This window comes from Coturnix japonica, chromosome 15 (assembly GCF_054131305.1).
Source record: "Coturnix japonica strain WE chromosome 15, WE-NBRP24, whole genome shotgun sequence".
In the NCBI taxonomy this organism is placed as follows: Eukaryota; Metazoa; Chordata; class Aves; order Galliformes; family Phasianidae; genus Coturnix; species Coturnix japonica.
The window spans coordinates 2,083,658-2,106,915 of record NC_140677.1 but is presented as its reverse complement, the minus strand read 5'-3'; the positions used below and the strand labels follow the sequence as shown (position 1 = coordinate 2,106,915).

Below are 23,258 nucleotides of genomic sequence, written 5' to 3'. Positions count from 1 at the left end.
AGAAGCAAATACATGTCACTGGACTCCTGCAAAAATAAATTACAATAGTGAATGCTACTGACTGCAACAATTTGGAGACCTATAAGCCAGTTGAGAAACTTCTATTAATATCACTGTTATTGACGTGTGAAATATAACCTCTGCCCCTGGTTTCTGCCAGCTGGTCTCATGTTGTGCTGCTGCAAAAGCAGGTCAGGGAGAGGCCAGGATTGAGGCTTGGGAGCATCCTGTACTCTCTGTCTCTCACTCACTCTCCACCATTGTTGGAAAGATACAAGCGATCATATCTTTTCAAGCAGCTCTGTTTGTACTCATCAAGAGAGCGTGGTGTGACAGAAAGCACCAACTGCTCAGGTGCTGGAATGGGCTGCCCAGTGAGGTGCTGGAGTCCCATCCCTGTAGGTGTTCAAAGGATGTTTAGGTGTTGAACTGAGGGCCATGGTTTCGTGGGAGCTATTGGTGATGTGTGGATGGTTGGACTGGAGGACCTTGGAAGTCTTTTCCAACCTTGATGGTTCTATGATTCTGTGACTCTCTGACTCTGTCACTGCCCTACTTGAAGGTGTGTCCCTGGAGTCTCCATTCACTGTGCTGGCTGTGGCCTGCTGGAGCCTGCTTGGCTCCTGTGCTGGTGGGGATGGGTGTCCTTTGCTGTTTCTCTATACCCAGTGTCACCCCATGGCAGCACATTAGGGCTGTGGTTTCAACTCATGGGGTCTGCTGCTATGTGCTGCCCAGCTTCTATGCAGCTCCTCACCTGGCCAGGGCCTCTCGAGCATTTTTGTGATGCCTGTAGCCATTGCCTGCTTAAATTCCTTTTGTCCTAATTTCTCAATCCTGTTGCTCAGAGCTTGATTGGCATTAAGGATGCAGGAAGGCTTATTCATTTTCTTTCAAATTAGTTAAATTAGGAAATAATTGAGCAGGAGAAGGTGGGAATTAATATGAGATTTTCAGTGCGGGTCTGAAAGTGGCTGAAGGGCAGAAAACAGATTGTGCTCCAGGACATGATACTGAGCAGACAGCCACGTGTTCTGCTAAGAGAGACAGTGTTAGGCTGGAGGGAAGGTTTCCCTGGAGTTCTGAAGATCATTTTTGGGTGTCTTCAAATAATTGTATTTTCTGTGGTTGCTATACACTGAGGTAAGAACGTACTAATTAAAAAGAAAATGACCAAAATGTAATAGAGGGAGCGCTGAAGTGCTTTGAGTAATAAAAAGATGAAGTCGGTGCAGAGTCCTGCTCGTAGAGACAGCAGGCAGAAATTAGGTGCTAAATGGGAAAAAGAGACTTTCCGACTGGAAATGTGAGAGGGGATGGAAGGACGTGGCTGCCTGCAGGTGTGACACACTGCTCATCCAGGGCAGGAGCAGAAAGCAGCGGTGCATGCTGTGTGTGTCTGTGCCCGTTTGCCTTATGGTTGCAGCAGCTGGACGTCTCACGGTCCTGTAGGTAAGGAGTCCTTGGAGAAACATGTTATTTTCGTCCACTGGGGTGTGTTTGCAGTGATAAGGTGACAGCCCCCAATGAACCACCGCTGTCACCAGCAGTGAGCTCAGCAGGACCACACAGCGCTGTACTCACTTCCTCAGGGCTCAAGGCATTCACGTTGGATGGGATTTACAGGGGATCAGGATTTTTGCTTTTGTTGACTTAAAGCAGAGCACAAGAAGACAGATCTGGGGAGGAGAAACCTGGACCCTCACTGAAAAGCCCCCAGATCTGTGCATCTCCAGCTGCAGCCCACGCAGTGCATGTTGCAGGGTTGTCCTGGAGTGTCGAGCACCAAAGCACAGTCTTGTGTAAAACCTACAGGAGCTGTGTGTGTAAATCAGAGCTGCCTTCAAGTAAAGACACTGAAAATTCATGTAAATGATGCATTCAGTATTTATGAATTGCGTCCTCAGAGGTTTCTGCCAGCTTAACTCACTCTGCAGCAGACAGTGGACTGTGCTGTTCAGGCTGTTAATAATTAATGCAGGCTGGGAAGAGCAGTCTGTGAACGTGGTGTGTAAGTAACATAACGTGTGTCCTGTGCCCCACTGTCTCTCCAGAATCACCATTTTGGATGACGGCAGCCTCCGAATTGTCAACGTCACCAAGTCAGACACGGGGAGCTACACCTGCGTGGCCACCAACCACTTTGGGACGGCAAGCAGCACCGGCAGCTTGGTTGTGAAAGGTAACAGTGATGTTCTTTGGTGAGCACTACCCAGTGCTGGGCACAGCCTGCTCCTTCACTGCTGACACACATGGGCCTGTGGGTCCTCCAGCAGCCAGGCTCTCTGGATGCACACAGCCCTGTATGTCAAATGGGGATGCAGTTCTGCAGCTCGGGGGTTTCAGGTGTTTGTTGGTGTGTTCTCAGACTTCTTCCATCCATTATGTGTTTTTAAAGGCAGAACTCCTAAGGTTTCACAAAGACGTTTAAAGTAATGATTTGTTAAACTGAGTGATGCTGACAGATGTTTTAAAGTCATTTGTCCTCTGCTTATGAGTAGTCCTATGTCTGAGGAATTACTATAGACAGTGAGTGTATGGATTATTACACTTATAACTACTCTCCTTCTCCGTCTTATCTCGGGGAAAAGCTCTCTTGGATAACACATTGGGAAAGACTGATTGCAAAGCAATAAATCAATCATGGAGCTCTGTTGCTGTCAGTTTTCATTCTCCCATGTTTTGGCACTGATGGATAGCATTTGGTTAGAGGGTCTCCCCATCAATTATTTCTGTGGTGGATAGGGAATACTTTAAAATGTTTCAGTGCAAGTTTTAATCCGTGTTTCTTTTACAGCCAGAGCATACTTCAGCAAGTAATGTCAGGCAAGTGCTGATAAAGCTGGTGAAGCCCCGTTGTGATTGTGAGCTGCAGGTGCCAGCAGTACAGCAGCAGCTGTCATCCCAGGGCGGAAGGTTTGCCTCTCTGTTAGCTGTCTGCAGTCAGGGAGGTTTGGAAGAGCTTGCGTGACACTTACCCATGCCCACATCCCATCCTAGCAAAGCTGGGAGCAGAGGAGTGAGCACAGAGAGGCAGGAGGGTCCTACTGCACCCATACCTACCCATACCCATACTGCACCCATACCATACCATGCCACCAGATGCCCACACACCCAAGCCTGGCTCTGCAGCTCCTCTGTAGCCAGCTGATGGCATCTGGCACCCTAAAATCCAGTCATTGAGGAAAGGATCATGTTTGCCCTGAGTCACGCTTCTGTCATCCACACCTTGTCCTTCCTCATTAGCAGTATGAGCAGGCAGTAACATAAGTTCTTGGTAACTTGGGATCTTTTTATTCACATGGTTTATACATCGCCTTGCTTCATGGTGGGGTTACAGAGGATTAGCAAGTGCTTTTTTTCTCCCTCAGTGCTCCGTTTTCACTTGGTTCCATTAGCATTAATGGAAGTGACACGTGTGCATGAAGCAGAGAATACACTCTTTTAAGCCCGGGATGTGGATATTAGCAGCAGACAGAGAAATGCAATTTCAAAGACTACCCCATAAAAAGTATAAAAGAGCAGAAACTATTCTGAACTCCAAATGAACTGTGTAAAATACTCTTATTTTATATTGAAATGCTTGAGTTTCTCTGCCCTAAGTAAAACATGGGCAAGGTTTGACAGAAATATCACTGAATATCTTACCTTAACTCTGTTTTGTGGTATAAAAAAGACTAATTTATCAGCTGATGAGTTTTTTGACCTTAAGAATATTCTCTCCTAACTCATCTTATGTCATTGGGTAAAACACCGTGAAGGTCGAAAGGCATTTTTTCGAGCCTTCCTCCGTTCTCCCATTAACATTGCAGGGTCTCTCTCTCCTTTTTTAATTCTTTTCTCTCTCAGCAAGAGATGCTGACAGTGTCACAGACAGTGTGGGCAAGGAGGGGAGGAGGAGGAGAATGTCTGTTACCCCAGAACCAAGGAGCTTAAAATAAACGTCTGGCAAACAACCAGAGAGGGATGAATAAATATTCATATTCTGCGTGACTAGACAGCTTACAAAATATGAAATTCTGATGGGTGCCCATAGGGCTGTGTATTAACATGCTGTTGTCAGAGCTGCTGAGCCTCAGTGGCTTCCTGAACCTGTGAGGTTGTGTTTTGGGTTTCTTCCATTGGTTTGCTCTCTTCTGGCCTCTGAGACCTAAAATCTTGCAAACTTGCGTGTTGGGTTTGACCTTTAAATTAAAAAGCAGGATTGAATTTGTAAAGATGGAGGAGAATCCCTCAGACGGCCTTCGGAGCTATGTAAAGCATGACACGTATTTATACGTAGCACTCATAAATATGAATTTTCCATCTTTCTTTTTCCATTTTTACTGTACTTGAGGCTAAATGTTCAGTTCTTCCAACACGTAGCCTTCCTCAGCACCAGGAGATTACATGACAAAGTGTATAAACTGTGCAGTACGAGTTGATTTGTATTTAATGTCATTGTATAATTGGCTAATTCAGAGCAGCTTTGAAATAGGAAGCTCATTTCAAGACACTGCTATACAAGCTCTGAGCTCATGAAGCACAAGGAGGGACTGGGGCCAGAGGCTGCCCCTGCAGAGATGTCCCAGCACTGGTGGAGGCAGAGAAGAACCACTGTGTGAGTGCTTGGCAGGGTCTGTGATTTCTGCTCTAGTTCTGAAGCACAGTTCTGGTTGTACACGTACATCTCTGACAAGGGTAAGTTCCATCAGTATTATTTGCCTGTTTCATTATGATGTACTTTTAACATTTTCCTCCTGCCATTAGCTTGTCTTGTTTTGACTGTTATGGGAGGACTCAAAGCAGAAAAAGCAGGAGAATTTTTGTTAGCTGGTGTCTGTATCATTTTAGCAGAAAAATAATACAAAGATAATGTCAGTAGGTTATTTTTTCCTCACACTTCAATAGTCTGATTGTCTTGGTTTTGTCCAGCATGGGGATTGGCATCATTTTCTATGAAATTGCATATTTTCCATTCCATTCGTATTCTTTTTATGGACATCAAATTGGTGCATTGCATTTAAAAATGAAAAGATTTATTAAATACTGTAAACTCCATCATCAAAAGGCTTTTCAGAATCTTCAGTGTTATTATCTTCAAGCCCGTTGTAGAAGTGGTTGGGCTCATAGTTGAAAGGCAGTCCTGTGCTCATCAATGCAAGTGCAGCCTTTGAGCTCCATACAAGCAGCGTTGTTGGGACGTTGAGGTCTTCTGGCTCCTCTTACCGTCTGTGATTGCTGGGTTTCAGCATGTCATGATTGGTATTGATCTCCGTGGTTTGGAAAATAGTTTGCCTTGCAGCCAAGGGGCTAAAGTGCATTTTGTTGTGCTTTGGGTTGTTTTAATAGATAAGGAAGAACTATTATTTTTCATCTTCAGAGATGAAAATGTTGTGCTGTCCATAGAGAACTGGTGAGAGTTTAGTCCTCTATCTCCAAAGCTACACTCCAGTGCAGAGACGTTGCTTTCTAATGGCTGACCATCTGTCCATAGCATCGTATCTCAGAAGTTTTGTTTTGAATGTGGTTGGTGATGCACAGTGCAGGGTTTCTTTGGGTTTTTTGTGTTTTAATTCCTACACGACAGAGTCAGCTGGTATGTGCTAACATGTGCAATCAAGTAAGCTTTCTCATGCTCCCTTTCCTACTTCAGTGCCCGATGTCCTCCCGGAGTGCAGGCAGGGCTTGCTTGAGTTTAGAAAGAAACTTGTTAAATGACACTTCTTATTGAAAGCAAAATAGATAATTTATAAAAAAGAGAGGCAGCCTTAAAAATAGTAATCCCAGAGCAGCCCTTTAGGGCCATCTGTATAGTATGGGCTTTTGGAGTGGACCTTGACAGCGCACAAGGTGTGTGCTTCTCTGCACAAAACAAAGAACTGTGAAATAGTCAAAAATTGTGGTCTTTGTTATTTTTGTGATGGCTGCACACGGTTTCTATATGTGCTCCAGATATGAATGTTCCTTATCTGACTCAACACATTGCTCTAAAAAATGTCAGGGAGAAAAAGTAAATTTAGATTAAACTGTTGTTTTCCGTAATCTCTATATCAGTTTTATAAGGAAAATAAATATTAAGGATTAGGGAGAACTGCAGACATATGAAAGCACAAATTCATTCACAAATGAGGGCATGTTGGTACATTCTCATGGTTATGAAATAAAGCTTATTCCTCAATTTAAAAGTCTTTCTTGACTTCTAGCTCGCATCCAGTAGAAAATGCTTGATTTTAGCAGTTGACAATGAAAGCTATAATCTTTGGCTGTAAAATTACAAAGTAACATATTCTGCTCTAATTGGACTATTTCCACTGAAACAAATTATTTCTAGGGCATAATTAAGGGTCTTTTATTAGGTTTAAGTAAAATTATTACCCAGGGCACTGCGTGAAAGGCGTGCTTGTAAATGAGAGAGCCGTGCATCCACTCCTCCCAACCATGGCACCCTGAGGCTTTGGGCACAGTTTGCTGGAGGTCATTAATGAGCATTGGGTGGAAGAGCTCCAGGTAGAAACTGGTGGGCTTTGGTGGTGAGGGTGACGGAGCACTGGAACAGGCTGCCCAGGGGGGTTGTGGGGTCTCCTTCTCTGGAGTTATTCAAGACCCACCTGGATGCTGAGCTGTGCAACCTGGTGTGTAGGGAACCTGCTTTGGCAGGGGGGTTGGACTCGATGAGCTCTGGAAGTCCCTTCCAACCCCTACCTTTCTGTGATTCTGTGGTCAGTAGATGCTGTCTTACTTCAGGATCCCTGCAGCTTTTAAGGCGCTTCAAATATGGGTTTTAATTGGGTACTTTATTGTTTCAGGCAACCTACAAGTTCATTTACAGTTGCAAACGACAGCAAACATTACTATATGATGCCCATGCAAAATTGCCTTCTGCAGCAGCAAGGAGCTCATCTTGTGTTTCAAATGAGACCTAACTCGGCCATTCATGAATGAACACTGCCACAAGCTCTGTTTCTTATCTAAGATAGGAAAATAAAAAAAAAGTAGGTCATCTTCTAAGGCCAAAAACAGTAAATGGCAAAGATACGTGTGAATGAAATGAACCGTAAAATGCCGGTGGTTCGCACTTAGGGCCAGCTGAATGAAGTTGGGTTTTTTTTCTTGTGAGCACTTACTGATCATAACAAATAAAACTTGTAAACACAATATAACTGTTAAGCTTCATTAAATTTGCAGCAGACAATTAATTTTTCCAGGCAATTCAAACGGTCTTCTGTAGCACTGACTCGGTTTAATTGAACATACTACCACAAGCAGACAATAAGAAATATATTGAAGATATCCATCTGGCTTTCATGGAAAACCTTGTGCGTTTCACTTTCTGTGGCTGTCACAAGCCTTACTAATTGCCTCATTTTGGCTGTTTTACAGTCAGTGTGATTTAGCCATTAACGTGATAAAAGTCATTGTATTGAAGAGCGTGATATTAAAAAGCATAGATCTCTGGCCTATCTCTCCTGCCAGTTTTGAAGTTATCTCTGCCGTTATTAGAGTTATATTTTTAAAAGGAGGAATACAAACATCTTGACTTTTATGAAGCTTCTCCAAGTATTTTGACTATCAAATTGTGTGTGTGAAGTTGGTGTGGAATGTGTGGGTAAATGCAGCAGATTGTTCTCCCTGCTTCCCACCCCACCACCTTCCCTCTCGGCTCTGCATGCTGCAACCTCCAGCCAGCCTTCAGGCACAGCAGGAGCTGGAACGGATGGCTTAAAATAATGCCTTACAAAGCTCAGCAGTTTCTTTTTAGGAAATTTCTTGTCCTCTCCCACACAGAAAAGAAAAGCAAGAAGTTCAGGAGTTGACTCAGTCGTCAATAGAAGATTGGGTTGTTTAGCTCATCATTGAAGATCAAATCCATACATCAGCTGAAAAGGGAGATGACCTTTGGGTTAAACACAGACTCTTAATGAGACAAAAGCAGGTTAATTAATGCTTTTCATCAACTTTCTTTAATTTATTTTAACACAATCCATTTCAGAAAGGTTAAAGTATTTCTCCATTTTTGAATACAAATGAAAATCCAGCATAAAATGAAACCGTAAATCAAAGACTTCTGATATATATTTTAATCAAAATGCGGTGCAGTAGATGGTGTGTGCTCGTGTATGTGATTGGATGTAGAATGTAAGCAACAAATTATTTTCTCCAATCATTTGTTGCATAACTAAAGAAGACCAACCAGAGCTTATTAACTGGAAATGACCATCCAACTGGGGACACTTAGATATTCATGAGAAAAGCCAAATGCATTTGACTGAAGTTTTTTCCTCCCGTTTCCCTAGCCAGTAGCTGCAGAGAATTAATTTAGCTTTCCTAAGGAACCAAATATGATGCTTTTACTGCAGTGGGACAAGAATCCTGTGAATCCTCTTGTTGCTCATGCAGGAAGACTTTATGTTGTCAGTCTACTAACACAATGAGTTTGATCATCATCCCAAGGGAGGATAGAATTTATCCTTTTCCAAAGCATGCGTTGGGATGAGCTTCATGGAAATCCCACAGATCTTGAATACTCTAAGAGAAAATGATGCAACGGAGAAAACTTGAGATCGTTATAGCACACAGTCCTGTTGTACAAGATGGGGGAGGTGCCCCTGGAGCCACTTCTCTTCACACCCAAGTAGTTCAGTCTGTACAGAGAGGGATGGGGAAGATAATGATGCCAATATTACATGCATTGAGAAAATGACTGTCTGTCCCCATTGCAGGTGAGAGATGAGGGAATCATTCCAGGGAAATAAAGAGCAACAGTGGTAATGACTCTGTTATCCCTAAGAACTTTATATCCTTGAAAATAGTAACTAAGAGCAGACTGGCCTGAAGGCTGTGTTTTTAACTTCAAAGATACAGATGAAGTGTTTAGAGAGCACATTTTCTGTAGTAGGAGGAAAATGTGTGAGTGGTGAAGGAAAGAATCTGGGACAGCACTCAGGGAAATATCAGTGTTTTTGTGTGTTTTCTCAGAAGCGTTTTTGGAAGCAGCTTAGCAGAGCCAAACTTCAGAGGCTTTGAACAGTTTTGACTTTTTCTCCCCGAGCCTCACTGGATTGGAAGGGGAATGGAGCGCTGGTGTACTCAATGTTGCATATCAGGTAGTAAAGCCGAGTGGCACAATGGTGAAGACTGCATGTGATGGTTCTTAATGCATCACGGAGTAAGGAAAGCACTGCTGAGTGGTGATGCAGTGTTAGGGACTCCTGGGTTCTGATTCTCACCCCATCTAATGCAGTTTAAGTGAGATGATGGGCAATCACATCAAAGTAAATGTGAGACTAGAGACCTTCATCTTAATCCTAGAGACATGCTGGCAGAGAGAACTTGACATCAGATACTGCCAGAAGAGGTTAAGTTCTGGCTGTGCTGTATCACAATATTAAAGCAGTTATTTGGGAATATGATGTGAATGTGAATCTTCGTTGTCCAATAGCAGCTTGTTGGTGAAAGAAGGGAGTTTTGTCTTCGACTTGTTTTGCTGTGGCTTGGATTGCTTCCCTTTCTCATGCAAAGTCTCTTACTTGAAATACAACTTTAATTTTCATTACGTTTGAAGTTTTTGGTTGGATCAAGGGATCAGAGTTGTAGATGTTAGTACTGTTTTCTTCTAGCTTCATTGCAAATATGCTGAAATATTAATCTTCATTAGAATTTAGAAAGTGAGCAGTATTTCTCCAGTAAAAATTTCAATTCCTTTCATGTCTCAGTAGGAAGTCTTTGTAACAACTCAAGCCTGAATCCATTCATCCTGATAACCAAATGCTTGGTGGAATGGGAGGGCAGTGACATCTCAGGCAGCAGAGAGCAACGGGTGGGAATGTCAGGGAGGAATACTGCAGATTTGCTTGGTGTCCCAGCAAGGCTGTGTGCTGAGAAGCACGGGACTAGGCTCATCCATTGCTGAACACAGGCAGGAAGGAGAGGTGCTGCTGCTGACCTGCTGCTTGTTCCTCCCCCTCTCCACGTCTTTTCACTAGTTAGACCTTGGCTCTTGTTTTGAAGCAACATGCAAAGGAAAAATTTGTGGCTAATTAGAAATGAAATGCTGTGCAACAGGAGAAATGTGAGGGATGCATTAACAGTGCCCTGTGTTGAATATTCATTCAGCAGCATAGGAGCTGAGAATCTATAGCAAGTTATAATGATGGGATGATCCTGCGGGTTGTTGTTCTCATTCTACACATGCTCCTGCCTTGATGCTGCCCCTGTGTAACATCATTGCACCAACAAGAGAGCAAAGCAGGAGCGAGGTGCTCAGAAGGGTTTGCCTTCTCAATTTGTCACCGACTAATTGGGTCATGGGAACGTGAGGCACTTCCTTGCAAGGAGCAAAGTGCACAGAGATGGCCTCACCTTAACTGGGAAGCAAATTAAACCTCTGTGGACCAGGAAATGGCCTTTGAAGGTTTGTTTTGTTGGCTCTGTTGGACTGTAAGTTGATCTTGGTGCAAGGTGTTTGGGTTTTGGTCCTGCCAGGCAGCAGAGAGGTCTCAACAGGGTTTCAAGTAAAAGTTTATCTTAAATAAAAATATCTCCTGTGCACAGCGGTGTGAAAAGACAAAGTACTTTCTAATGAAGGCCTTGCTTCCATGTGATAGGCTGGATGGGTAAATAAGGCAGCAGAGACTTTTAATGACTTGCCCAAGGTCAGACAAGGAAAGAAAGGAACGGAGCTCATTTTATTCCCTTTCACTCCAAGATCTGTGCTCCTGTTGGCCTTCATCCCACAGAGCTCCTCGCTCTGTACTTTTCCCTCTCTTTTGCTTATCTAATTCTCTATTCGGTGTAATTCTGTTAAGCTTAATTGTTCACATTTGGTTGTGATTCAAACTCTAAAAATTCAAGCAAGTATTTAATAGGATGGCTCACATGCTGTGCTTGCCCCTAGCAGGAGCCATTTACAAGCCAGCAGTTTTGTAGATGCTCCCTCTGTGAATAGCCACTAAATAGAGCTCAAATCACTCCCTTTCTTGCTTTTCCTCTCCCCTTTGGCTGACTCAGTTCTTCGGATACTTGTAAATTCCAGAGGTTTGAGGCTGGGATAATTGCTATTGTGCTTTCCTAATTAGTTTTTAACTTGCCAGGTACTTTCTGAACCCTTACTATCCACACGTTTTTTCTGCCATTTGTATGCAAAAGCTGAATAAGAATCCAGCATTATCGGTAACGGAGGCATCCATTTTCTGTCTGAAAAGAAGAATTCATATTTGAACATTAAGAGTGGTTTTAAATAGAAAACTATGTTACTGTGGTAGCAATATTTTTTCCAAGCACTCGGTTTATTAAGAAATTTGACTTTTTCATTTGAGGTTGACCTTTAGGCTGACCTGACAAGGTTGCTCTGAAACTGCAAGTAAGTCTTTGCATAATTGATTGCCTTACCTGTCTGCAGATGGGTTGTATCTGGTCTCTCCCAATGCACTACAACTTCTTAATTATGTCTTGTTGTCAGGATGGCATTTGCTGAGGCACTTGAGAAATGCCCAGATTTCTTCTTTAGTGTAGATTGCCAATAGCTTGGGAATTGCAGATTTTACTTTTGTGCAGTGGAGTCATTTCTCTATGGGAGCTACTTGCAAGAACTTCTACTAATTATATTCTAATTATAAAATAGCAGGAGCAGATGCTGCTGTAGATAAATACTTTGGCTGTAGGCATTCATGGGATTGATACAACAACCCAACCAGAAGATAAGCCGTTGTGGTAACAGCAGGAGATAGACACTCAATGGTGAAAACTGAGGTGGTCATTTTTCCTAATGACACATAGCCATGAGTTCTGGTGGGAATATAAGGAATATAACAGTGAGGGAATATTACTGAGAACTAATTGTATTAATGTTGAGAACAAACAGGTATCGTCTCTTGGTGCAAATTCCATTCTGTATGAAATGGTACTTATATAGATACCTGTGTTATAGCACATGTGGGAGTTTTACTAACTTTGGATAAATATATATGCAGCAATTACTGCAAACGTTTGTTTTAAAGAAGTGGAACATATGGGAGATAAAGCAGAATACTCTTAAATTTGTCCAGTTTATTAAAGTAACAGTAAAAGCTTTCCTTTTTCAGAGCTCTCAGTAGATACCCCCTCCCGGTCCTCCTTCCCAGTGGGGCTGATGGCTTGCTGTGCTCTCACTAAGTGCTTGGGATGCTCATTGTGCCTGGGGCTGCCTGATAAATCACCTGTGCACCAAGACTTGCTTATCCCAAGACATTTATGAAAAATACAAGGCTTGATTTGGACGGGATTAAGGATGGTTAGGCTGTGCATCATCCACAAGCTTGAGATTCTACCCAGTGATTTCCATGCCGTTCTTTAGGTTAGACAGCTCCAAGAGGCATCAGCTCCTAATGACTCTAAATTTGGGATTTATCCTGGTTTGTCAGCTTATTCTTAACATCTTGGTCCTGAGCAGGAGGGTGTGGATAACTGACACAGGGCTCAGATAGGAAAAATCCAAAACCCCACTCTACAATGAGAGTGCAAAGACCCATAAATCAGCAGTCCTGGCAGGTTAAGCTGTTCAAAGGGTCAGGATGCTTCTGGCCACAGCCCACATACACGGGCTGCACAACAGACAGCGTGGCATTATGTTTGAACAATTACCTCTGGCTTGTGTTACAGGGCGAACGGTGATTGATCCTTGAGTGACTTGCAATTTATCAAAGATTAGATATGATTTCTCCTGTATCTGATTAACCTTCTCTGTAAGATGGCCATCATTTTTTGTAATGACAGTAGATTATTCCATACTTGAAAAGATGGATATCAGCTGGTTTCAATCAATAGCCCACAAAAGGTGACACCATGGATTCCCTGGGTTATCTATGAAGTGTGTCACAAATGGTTCAGTCGTTTGTCAAACATACCAATTTCATTTAATGCACCTCTGAAGTGGAGTGGCTTTCATTTGAGCCTGAAATGCAAAGAGAGACAGAAGGTATGTTTGGGTTGTGTAGTGTAATCAGGCACTGTTGCACACTGCCATAAAGAGCGAGGATGAATTTCTGTGAGTGACAGATTTGACTGTCATTTCCAGACCCCATTAGATACGATTTTCTTTCTCACAATTGTATGGAGAGCTTGATTTGATAAGATTGCATTGCACTGCAAAAATGGAGGTTAAAATGAAGTATCGTGCCCTCTTGTTATTTAAGTAACACTCTTTGTACTCTCAGTGGAGTTGGATATATTTTCATACATTTTGTCTCTGAATTTGCTGCAATGGTACATCCCTCCCCACTATCCTTTGATGCGATTCCATTCTTAATGTGTTTTCAGATTTAAATTAACCTTCATTTATTATTCAGCCACACAAAGGATGTGTATTTGAGTATGCAGAAATGCAATCTGCTGATTGACTGCCAGGTCCCTGTCTGCAAGGTGGGAGGCATTAATTCCTCAGAGGGAGATCTGCATCAATTCAAACAGTTTTCAATCTGTGGGAAGCTCTTTTTCAGCATCAGTTTAAGAAACAAGTTAATAATTTGGACTTTGGCTGCAGTTGAGCTCTGAATGAAGCCAAGAAGGCTATCTCAAAAGTGAGGCTTAAGGATGGGTAGGTTACAAGGAGCAATATTTAAACTCTTCTCTTAAAACAAACCTTACACACACCAAAGCAAAGAGCATTCCTGAGAGAAAGGGACTCACAGGATGTGCTGAAGTGCCCATCTGAAAGTAGCAGCATGGACGTCCCAATGCTGTAGTTCTGCTATGGCAAGTTTTAAGCCAAGTGAGTCAAAAGACTGAGATCCTCTTTCAGGAAAGCAATTGTAGCACATCATAAACACCCAGCTAAACTGAGTGTGTTGCTGAAGCAGTCTTCTGTCTTCCAGGAAAGGCCAAATGTTCTACCCCTCCATTCCTTAATCCCTGTTAATTATGTGGCTATATGCCATTGCCTTTGGAGCCACATATCAGTGCTACCTGATGGCTTGGGAAGATCCAGAGCACTAACCACGTATTTCTAAAATCAAAGCACTCCTACAGTCCCAAGTCTCTTTTCTAAGCTGATGCTATCCCTTTCACTTGTATTAAGGCACCATTTTATTAGGTTCAGCCACTGCAGTACAGACTCAAGAACACTGTACGTGCTGCAGCAGTTTCTGCTAAGAGATGTGCCTTATAAACCTGTTACTTGTCCTGGGAGAGCTCACATGGCAGCTTGTATGGAACACCAAAGTTATGTTGGTGTGAGAAGGAGTGCTATTCCTGAAAGCCTGTATGTGGCTTATCTCTGTGATGCTGTAAGGCAGGACATGTTATATTTACTTTTCTTTTCCTCATTTCTTTCTCATATCAATTTTGGCCATGCCCCATAAAGCGCTCAAACAATCTACTAAGATAGCTGTAGTTTGCCATGCTAATCATAGTACATTTTCTGTTATTCACCAGTCATTACTCTCTTTAGTTTGGGGTCATATTTTTTCTGTCTTCAGCATTTTTCACAGGGTCTGATGATGCCCAGAGCACTAAGAGCTCCCATAAGCTGAGCCAGTTGTTAGGTCTGTGGTGTTGTGGACTTCCTGCTCTTGGAGAAACGTTTCAATCACAAACAGGAGAGAAAGAAACACTGGAGCACAGTTGTGCACTCATTTATTGGATTCTTTAGTTGCTCATTGGAAACAGATGTTTTACCTCCAGGATTGATTTTTATTATCTCTAGACATGATTTGCCCTAAATATAATAATGTAAAATGTCATTGCAAATACAGGGCGTTGACCTGCAATGCATTTATTAACTCACTGTGATTAAAAAAAAGAGTTGCCACAAAGGGAAAGAATGAGTCCCGTTCATGTCATAATTTATCTAAAAAAAAAACTGTTTTAAAATCTTGTGTGTGAAATCTGAAATTGTTTATGCAGACTTCACTCATGCAGATTTAAGTATAAAATGTAGGTGGGCTTGTAACATTAATGGCTGTTTAAGACCAACAGGTAATTAGAAGGTTAATCAAACCTGCAAGTACTAGTTGTAGCCTTGGGTCTGTATGAGGAATATCAGCCATGTGGATGGAAATTCGGCCCTGCAAAAGGCACTGCTAAGTTTTGGGATGAATTCCAATGCCTTCAGTTTTTTTGCCACAGTCCAAGATCTGCCATAAGTCCAAGACCTGCTTGGTACCACACACAAGGGGCTGCTTCTTGTTCTGCCCTTGTCCTCTTGTGTCATTTGGAGATATTTGCCTGCTCTAGACCAACTTGTTGGGTTGTTGTTGGGTTTTTTAAAAACAAAAAAGTGAGCATTATCTGTGAGTGTCAGCCTCTGCCTCACTTCATGCCATTTATGTCATGTCTGTGTGGATGGTTCCCCACTGTGTTTGTGACCTCCAGATCAATACGATACAGCACAGCGCCGCATGAGCTATGACAAGTGAGCACAGCCATGCAAAGCTGTTTATCCTAAACAAGTAATCCCCCCTAATGGACACGCAATCAATAGCAAACCGGGACAAGAAGGCATCCCTTCAGGTTAGGGAACTGCTGCTCCAGCCCACAGTGCACACAGCCTATGGGTCTGCAGTGAGGATGCAGCACAGCATCCCCAGATGGGGCACAGGGAGTCCATGGCAGCTCCCTGTTAGCAGGGTGCAAGGGATGCAAGCACAGCAACTGCAGATGGGAAATGCTTCTCAGCTCTGTATCTTCTTTCAAACTGAAAGTAAGCAAGAAAACTTAGTGAAGATCTCTGCTGCTATAAGCCAAATCATAGAATGGCCTGGGTTGGAACGGACCTTAAAGACCATGTGGTTCCAAACCGCCAAATGCATTAAATGAGTCAGAAATACAGTGAATTCTCACTGCACTGCAGCAGTAACACCAAGGGATTCCATTCAAGACACACATGGGTAAGGAGAGCTGCAGTGATCCCTGCATGCTTGGGTGCTGCACAGCCATCCTGACGCAGATTTGCTCTGCTGAAGGTCTGCTTGTTGGCAGGCAAGGGAAATTGTGCATAGAAAGAATACCATGTGTTTCTTCCCACAGTAAACACAGAAACTGCATTGGAGAAAGCACTGTTGTGCAAGGAGGCAGCAGGGAGCTGCCCTGCTTCCCTGAGCTGTCAGTGACACCTAGAGCCAGAGCCTCGCAGAGGGCACTGCACCCTGAGCCTGGGCTGCATGGCACGGCCAAGCCAGGCTGAAAGCCAGGTTGTTCAGCACTGTGATTGTGAGGAGCTTTTCATCTCCTTTGGCGTTCAGCATTCACTTGTTTCTTCTTCAGAAACTCAGTGGTAAGCCTGAAGAGCTGTCACAGCACTGGCTCAGAGCAGTCGTGCTCCCTTTTGTCCTTCCTGGGATGGTTTTGTGGGAGATGATGGCTGCTTCCCTTGGCCCACTGCCCCTCAGACAGCAACTAACAGACAGTGTAATGTTAAAGCACTCACTGTAATTTTAAAGGAGCTCGATGTTACAGATTTTGAGAACACAAACCTAATAATTTTGGTTACTGCTTGGCTGTGCGCTACCGAGGTGTGCCTGCACTGGGCTGCCCTCAGTTGGCTTCTGAATAATGTTTTCCATTTGCTGCTCTGTTCATGTTATCCCAAGGAGAGGAGGTGGTTTTGTTTTTCAGCTTTTGCTGTCCTTGAGAAGGGACTGGTAAGCATTGTCCTTGGGGTGATTTGCAGAGGGCAATGCAGGGGGCTCCTGAGGATGTCAAGCAATGGCTGGGGTCAGAGCCTGCGCTGCGTGTCGTTTGTCATTGCACCTTATCATCTGCTTCTCTAACCCACTATGCTCAATTCTAAGATTGCAGTGCTCCTTGACGTGATTGGATTGAAACCTGGGGGCCTGATTTTCAAAGGCACTGGGCACGTCCATCCCCTACAGCTTCCACAGGAGCTGTGCTAAACTGCTCTGGGAAACAGGTCATTAGGAAACACCCGTGTTTCATTCTATGTATTTTTATAAGCTCTGTGTATTTCAGCAGGAAGAATCAAATCTTAAGTGTGGACTTCTCGCTTCTTGCAGAAAGTTCCAGAGAGATGAGGGCTGTCCACAGCAGAACCTCAATGTTGATGCTTGTTGAGCACCATGGTGCGTGTGGTGCTTTGTGGGGTGCGTGTAGGAGCACTCAGGCAATGTGAGGCGCTCATTGCATGTCAGAATCACATCCTTCATAAAGATTTTAAACATTGATCGGAAGGCTCTTTGAGTTGGCAGTGAACTCTTTCTTCACTAATTCCTGTAGACTTCAGAAGTGAAAAGTTTTGCCCAGCACATGTGGTTTTTTGCACCACCCTTACTGTTTTAGCAGAGAATTAAGCAGTTCTGCAGGAGTTTCTGGGTGACATAGTTAAGATTTTGATTTCATATACTAGAGAATGAATAATGCCTGTATCATTTTACCTTGACAGCTGTGCAGAATAGATTTAGGGGATAAGCAAAGATATCTGTCTGTATAAGATTTTCAGACTTCTGGTCTCACTGTTAAGCAATATTTTTTCCCCTTTTCATTCCTCTGAGGCCCTATAGGAAAAAAAAATATGGCATTTTTGTCAACAGAAATGAAAGACAAATGTTAACTTCAGAGGCAGAGGGAATTCATGGGCACAGATGAGGGGCTGTAGCCTGCATAATGTGTCATGGCTCATCGTTGGATGGCGCCATTTTGTTTGCACTGCATGACCCAAAGTTTAAAAAAAAAAAAGAAAGTAAACCAGTGGTAAACTGTAACTGTGAGTAAGGGGTTGGTTCCAAAGCCCAGGATGGAGCTGGTACATAACAGACAGGACCTCCGCATCACAGATACCTGCAGTCTTTTGTCTTTCCTCATTCAATATGGTGTTTCAGAAAATGACCAATTCTCACCTTTTTTTTGCTATATCTCCCCAAACTATTTGCTCTGTTCCTGGTCATTGGGTCAGTGACTTCCTGTTTATGACCACCAAGATCCTGAAAGAGGAATCGATTTGACCCATTAACTGCCCACGTCAGCTGGGCATGACACACAGGACCCACATTTCACCCCAAACCCCTCTGCTTGGTTTGTTGGGGCACAGTTTTAGTTTGCCTCTTAGGAAGAGTTCAGTTGATATCACTCTGATATCATTTTTTATCACTCTCCTTATCCTTTGTGAGAACCCACCTCAAAGAGAAAAAACATAAACATTTTAAGAAGTGAAAGGTATCGGGATGAAATCAAAGATGTGATAGTTCAGATATTGCCTTAAGGATCTTCCAGAGTAACCGCTGTGACTTGTTCAAACTCTGCTGTCAATGCTGTAGTTGCTATATATTGAGTGGAGATTGGATTGGACTGCATGGTGATATGGGTTCAGCTCCACCTCTATCTCAATTCAAGAAAGGATTAATATTTTTTTCCCCGTTTTCTTTATTTGTAGATCCAACACGGGTTATGGTGTCACCTTTCAGTATGGACGTCACTGTTGGAGAAAGTATCGTCTTGCCTTGCCAGGTGTCTCACGATCACTCTCTCGATATCGTTTTTACCTGGTCGTTCAATGGACATCTGATAGACTTTGAAAAAGATGGGGATCACTTTGAAAGAGTCGGAGGGGTAAGTATCAACTCTAAAGCAAACTCCCCATAGGGTTCCTCTTGCATCAGCACTCACAGAAATGACTGCAGGTAACACACAGAAGGGTTGCCAGCAAGAGAAGTATTTGACTAAGCTGACACTAGGAGATGTTATCTTATGTCTCACAGGCTGAGAAAATAGGCATTGACAGTACAGTGCTTTGTTACCGTTGATGCAGGATAGTTATAATTGCTTAATGACGTGCCCTGAGTCTGATGGCATGAATGATTGTTTACCACTGGAGTGAACTGTATTTTAGAAGACCTATAATGCATTTTCTCCTTGCAAAAAACTACCATTTCACTTTTCCCATTGGGAAGAAATCCATAATAGTTCAAAAAGGAAATAAAAAAGCAAAACGTAACAGCCATAGAACTTTGTATTTATACAGAAACTGGGGTTGGCTCGCTTACATGACCGTATCTTTCTCCTATGACCACATGCTTAGAGGAAGTATTTTTCCTCTGCGCAAAAGGGATCTTCACTGTGCTGCAGATGTCACTGACCATTGGAGGTGACGTTTCTTCTCAGTGTTATCTGTGCACGTTTCCTGGCGATGACACATTGGTGTATTTGGGTTCTCTGTTACTTGTTTGTTGATAGGAAACCCAGGCTGTACCCACTGATGTTGCAAACCCTTAAAGATGCCTGTAAAGATTTCTGCCTGGGGTGCACATCAGTGGTGACAGCTCTTCCCTGTGACTGTGCCTGATTGGGCTGCAAAGCTAAAAATTACCAACTGTATTAATATTCTTCGGTCTGAAAGCCACAATCACAAGGTTACCCTGAGGTTTCTGATATATTGAATGCTTTGTGTCTGGAGAAGCATTTAGAAAAGAGTTTGGAGCTTCCTATACATACAGAAACATAATTAGTTCTATTCAACAGTTAATCAGACATGCATTTGGCGTTTGGAAAACAAATTACCGCTGTTAGGTGATGCAAGATTTCCTAGGAGAGTGCTGTTCTCATGATCTTTAGTACAGAAACACCAGGCAATCAAAATGCTGGCCATAACACAAGGCTGCTATTGCAGATGTCTCATAATTTGGGCTGGTTTGCACTTATAAAATAGATGTTGACACAACGTAGACATTTGAATGGTGAAGAGGCTATAAATTAGGTATCCAGAGAGTTGAAGGAAGAGTCGAGGCAAAGCTGCAAAGGCCGTCACATTGTTTTAATGGGAAAACTGCTTAACGGACCCAAACCTGGCTCCGCTGCCCCTTACAGAAGCCATAATTGTAGAAGTGCTCCCGCTCTTATCTTCAAGGCAGACTCACATAATTTTAATAGGCCACGGCTTGCATTACGAATGTTTTCATCAGCCAGTGTAAAATAAATCCATTAGTCACAGTGTCCTTCATGTGATAATGATGTTTAGCGCTCATTAAAAAGTAATTGTAACCACTTTTCTCTACTTTATCAGCAGGATTCAGCTGGTGATTTGATGATCAGAAGCATCCAGCTGAAGCATGCTGGGAAATACGTCTGCATGGTGCAAACAAGTGTGGACAAGCTATCTGCTGCTGCAGACCTGATTGTAAGAGGTATTTGAATTTTGTTACTGTTGTTGTTGTTGTAAAATTTCTTTTCTTTCTTATCTTCTGCTGCTGGTAAGACAATTCCTGGGCTCAGAGACATTCATTAGGATCCCAGCATCTTGTAATTAATCTAAGAAATAAGCTCGAAGTACAAGCTGCAGTTCACAGTACAATTTCAATCAATGTATATAAAGTTGTTTTCCTGTATGCGTGCTCGTACAACAGACACACAGCACAGAGAAACACACGAGTTCATCTTCATGTCCTGAATGCAAAACTTGCACCAGCTGAGCACAATTATTTGTTGAACTCAGCAGCAGAAATCATCTCCAGCTTCTTCAGTGCATTCCTTTATGGTTGTTCCCTTTGCTAGAATAAACATGATTTAGTAACAGCACTGATTTGTCAGGTTCTGTTTGTTGCCATGCATAGATGATATTAAGTATGGCTTTAATGGAGATGTGATTGATTAACCTGAATCTGAATCTTTACAAAAAAAATATATATATATATTATTTTTCCTGCTTATGAGCTTCAAGAAGCACGAAGCTGAGTCTTGCCCCATTTTCTTCCATGCCACCTTTGAATTTGTCCTCCCTGCTCAAAAGCTGAAGATAAACTTTATAAGCAGCCTGCTCTGGCTGTCCCTGCTAGAGCAGGGGATGCACTATGTGGATCCAGACGTCCATTCCAACCTCAACCATTCTGTGGAATTATAGTTTCCAAGTCTTCCATGTAGCAAAAAATCTCAGGCAGCTCAACACAAGTAGGAGCACTTGAAAAAGAAGTGAGAAATTCTCTCTTTATGAAAGCCGGGCCACCCATTTTGCTTTGATTCCTCTGGTCTCTTTTCATCTACTAACGTAAGGTTTATGGCCACATCATTTAGCAGTCAGAACATGTGGTTTTGGTTATTCTTTTTTGTACGCACATTTCAAAACAGCCTGCTGTGAGAACCTCAATTAGGTAATTTCCTTAGCGTTGGCTCTGCAAACTAACAGGAAGAACATGAAATTTTCACAGGAAAGAGACCACTGGTGACAGCGAAAATACCACTCAGTGACGTCTGCCGTGGTCTTATGGCTGCACCAGGAGGTGTGCTGCACTCTGTATAAACTGGGAAATATTCCTGGGCTGTGAGACTGGAGGGGGAGCAAATTGCTGTTGCATAAATAGAGCTTTCATAATAGATGTTATAAGATTGTATAAGGTACACAGTTGAGCTGTGTCAAGATGATGTGATGCAGCCCTAGGGAAAGGCTGCATCATGCCTGGTTTCAGCAGTGTCATGCATTTAGGGATTTGAACTCCTGCTGAAAGATCACCCAGTCCCAAACTGGTTATCTCATCTACTTGAGTCAAGATGGAGTTGCTCATTCCTTCCTGTCTCCTCTGGTCACTGCATGAAGGTACCAGAGACTCTCTCCACTCTGTTGACCTTGAGATAGCACCTGCATGAACGTCTCTGAATTAATTTGGCATCATGCACACTGCTAAGCAGTATATTTGGAAATGCTGGGAGTAACTGTCATTATTCCAAGACTAGAAGATGGGTTATGTCAGTATCGGCCAAGCAGGAGGAGTAAGTTGTGAAGGATGCAATGAAATTTCATTGGGGTGGAAGGACTGGAGGAGTTGAACAAGGCTGCACTGTGTGATTGATTTCTCCCCAGCCAAGCAAAAATGACACAGAATTAGAAATTAAATCTGGCTGCACCTGCTAGAAGTTTCATTATAAAGACAGGGCACTGGAAGTTTCAGGGTATTTTAGATATTTGAGCATTTTCTGATCTTAATATCATTTGAGAAAAATTTTAGACTGAAGTGGAAGAGTGAAGAGGAGAGATCACAGAATCACAGAATCACAGAATTACCCGGGTTGGAAGGGACCTCAAGGATCATGTAGTTCCAACCCCCCTGCCTAGCAGGGCCACCAAACATACACATTTACTAGATCAGGTTGCCCAGGGCCCCGTCCAACCTGGTCTTGAACACCTCCAAGGACGGGGCATCCACAACCTCACTGGGCAGCCTGTTCCAGGACCTAACCACCCTTCTAGTAAAGAACTTACCCCTAACATCCAACCTAAATCTTCCCTCCTTCAACTTAAAACCATTTCCCCTAGTCCTGCTATTATCAGCCCTTTCGAAGAGTTTACTCCCCTCCTGGATGTAAGTTCCCTTCAGGTACTGAAAGGCTGCAATGAGGTCACCCCGCAACCTTCTCTTCTCCAGGCTGAACAAACCCAACTCCCTCAGCCTGTCCTCATAGGGGAGGTGCTCCAGCCCCCTGATCATCTTTGTGGCCCTCCTCTGGACCCTTTCCAAAATTTCCATATCTTTTTTGTACTGAGGGCTCCACACCTGGACACAGTACTCCAGATGGGGCCTCACAAGAGCAGAGTAGAGAGGGACGATCACCTCCCTATCCCTGCTGACCACCCCTCTCCTGATGGAGCCCAGGATCCCATTTGCTTTCTGGGCTGCCAGAGCGCACTGCTGGCTCATGTTAAGTTTCTCATCTATCAGGACCCCTAGGTCTTTTTCAGCCGAGCTGCTCTCAAGGACAACTCCTCCCAGCCTGTACAGGTGCCTGGGGTTCTTCCGGCCCAAGTGCAAAACCTTGCACTTTGCCGTGTTGAACCTCATTAGGTTCACCCGAGCCCAGCTTTCCAGCCTGTCAAGGTCCCTCTGAATGGCATCTGTTCCCTCCACCGTATCAACTGCACCACTCAGCTTGGTGTCATCAGCAAACTTGCTGAGGGTGCACTCCATTCCCTCATCGATGTCATTAATAAAGATGTTAAAGAGCACCGGTCCCAAGACAGACCCTTGAGGGACGCCGCTCGTTACCGGCCTCCACCTGGACATAGAGCCATTGACCACCACCCTCTGTCTGCGGCCTTTCAACCAATTGCTTATCCATCTAGTTGTCCACCCATCAAATCCACCTCCCTCCAATTTGGAGATGAGGATGTGATGGGGGACCATGTCAAAGGCCTTGCTCAGGTCCAGGTAAATGACATCGGTCGCCTTCCCTTCATCCACCAACGCCGTCACTCCATCATAGAAGGCCACAAGATTAGTTAAGCATGACCTTCCCCTGGTGAAGCCGTGCTGGCTGTCTCGGATCACATGCTTGTTCTTTATGTGATCAAGCATGTTGTCCAGGAGGAT

The 23,258-nt window shown here is 43.4% G+C and overlaps 1 protein-coding gene across 11 annotated transcripts in view; it reads left to right on the top strand.

Annotated features, from left to right (window-relative positions):
• Positions 1–23,258, top strand: part of LOC107319900 (contactin-4) — a 242,648-nt gene that overhangs the window by 209,974 nt on the left and 9,416 nt on the right. For 10 of the 11 annotated variants that reach the window (XM_085516128.1, XM_015875248.3, XM_015875243.3 and 7 more), the window contains 3 exons: positions 2,055–2,182; positions 18,341–18,516; positions 19,967–20,087. In XM_085516128.1, the coding sequence (XP_085372254.1) occupies positions 2,055–2,182; positions 18,341–18,516; positions 19,967–20,087 (425 nt within the window). The remainder of the gene's footprint in view (positions 1–2,054; positions 2,183–18,340; positions 18,517–19,966; positions 20,088–23,258) is intronic. The other variant, XM_085516126.1, reaches the window with a different exon arrangement.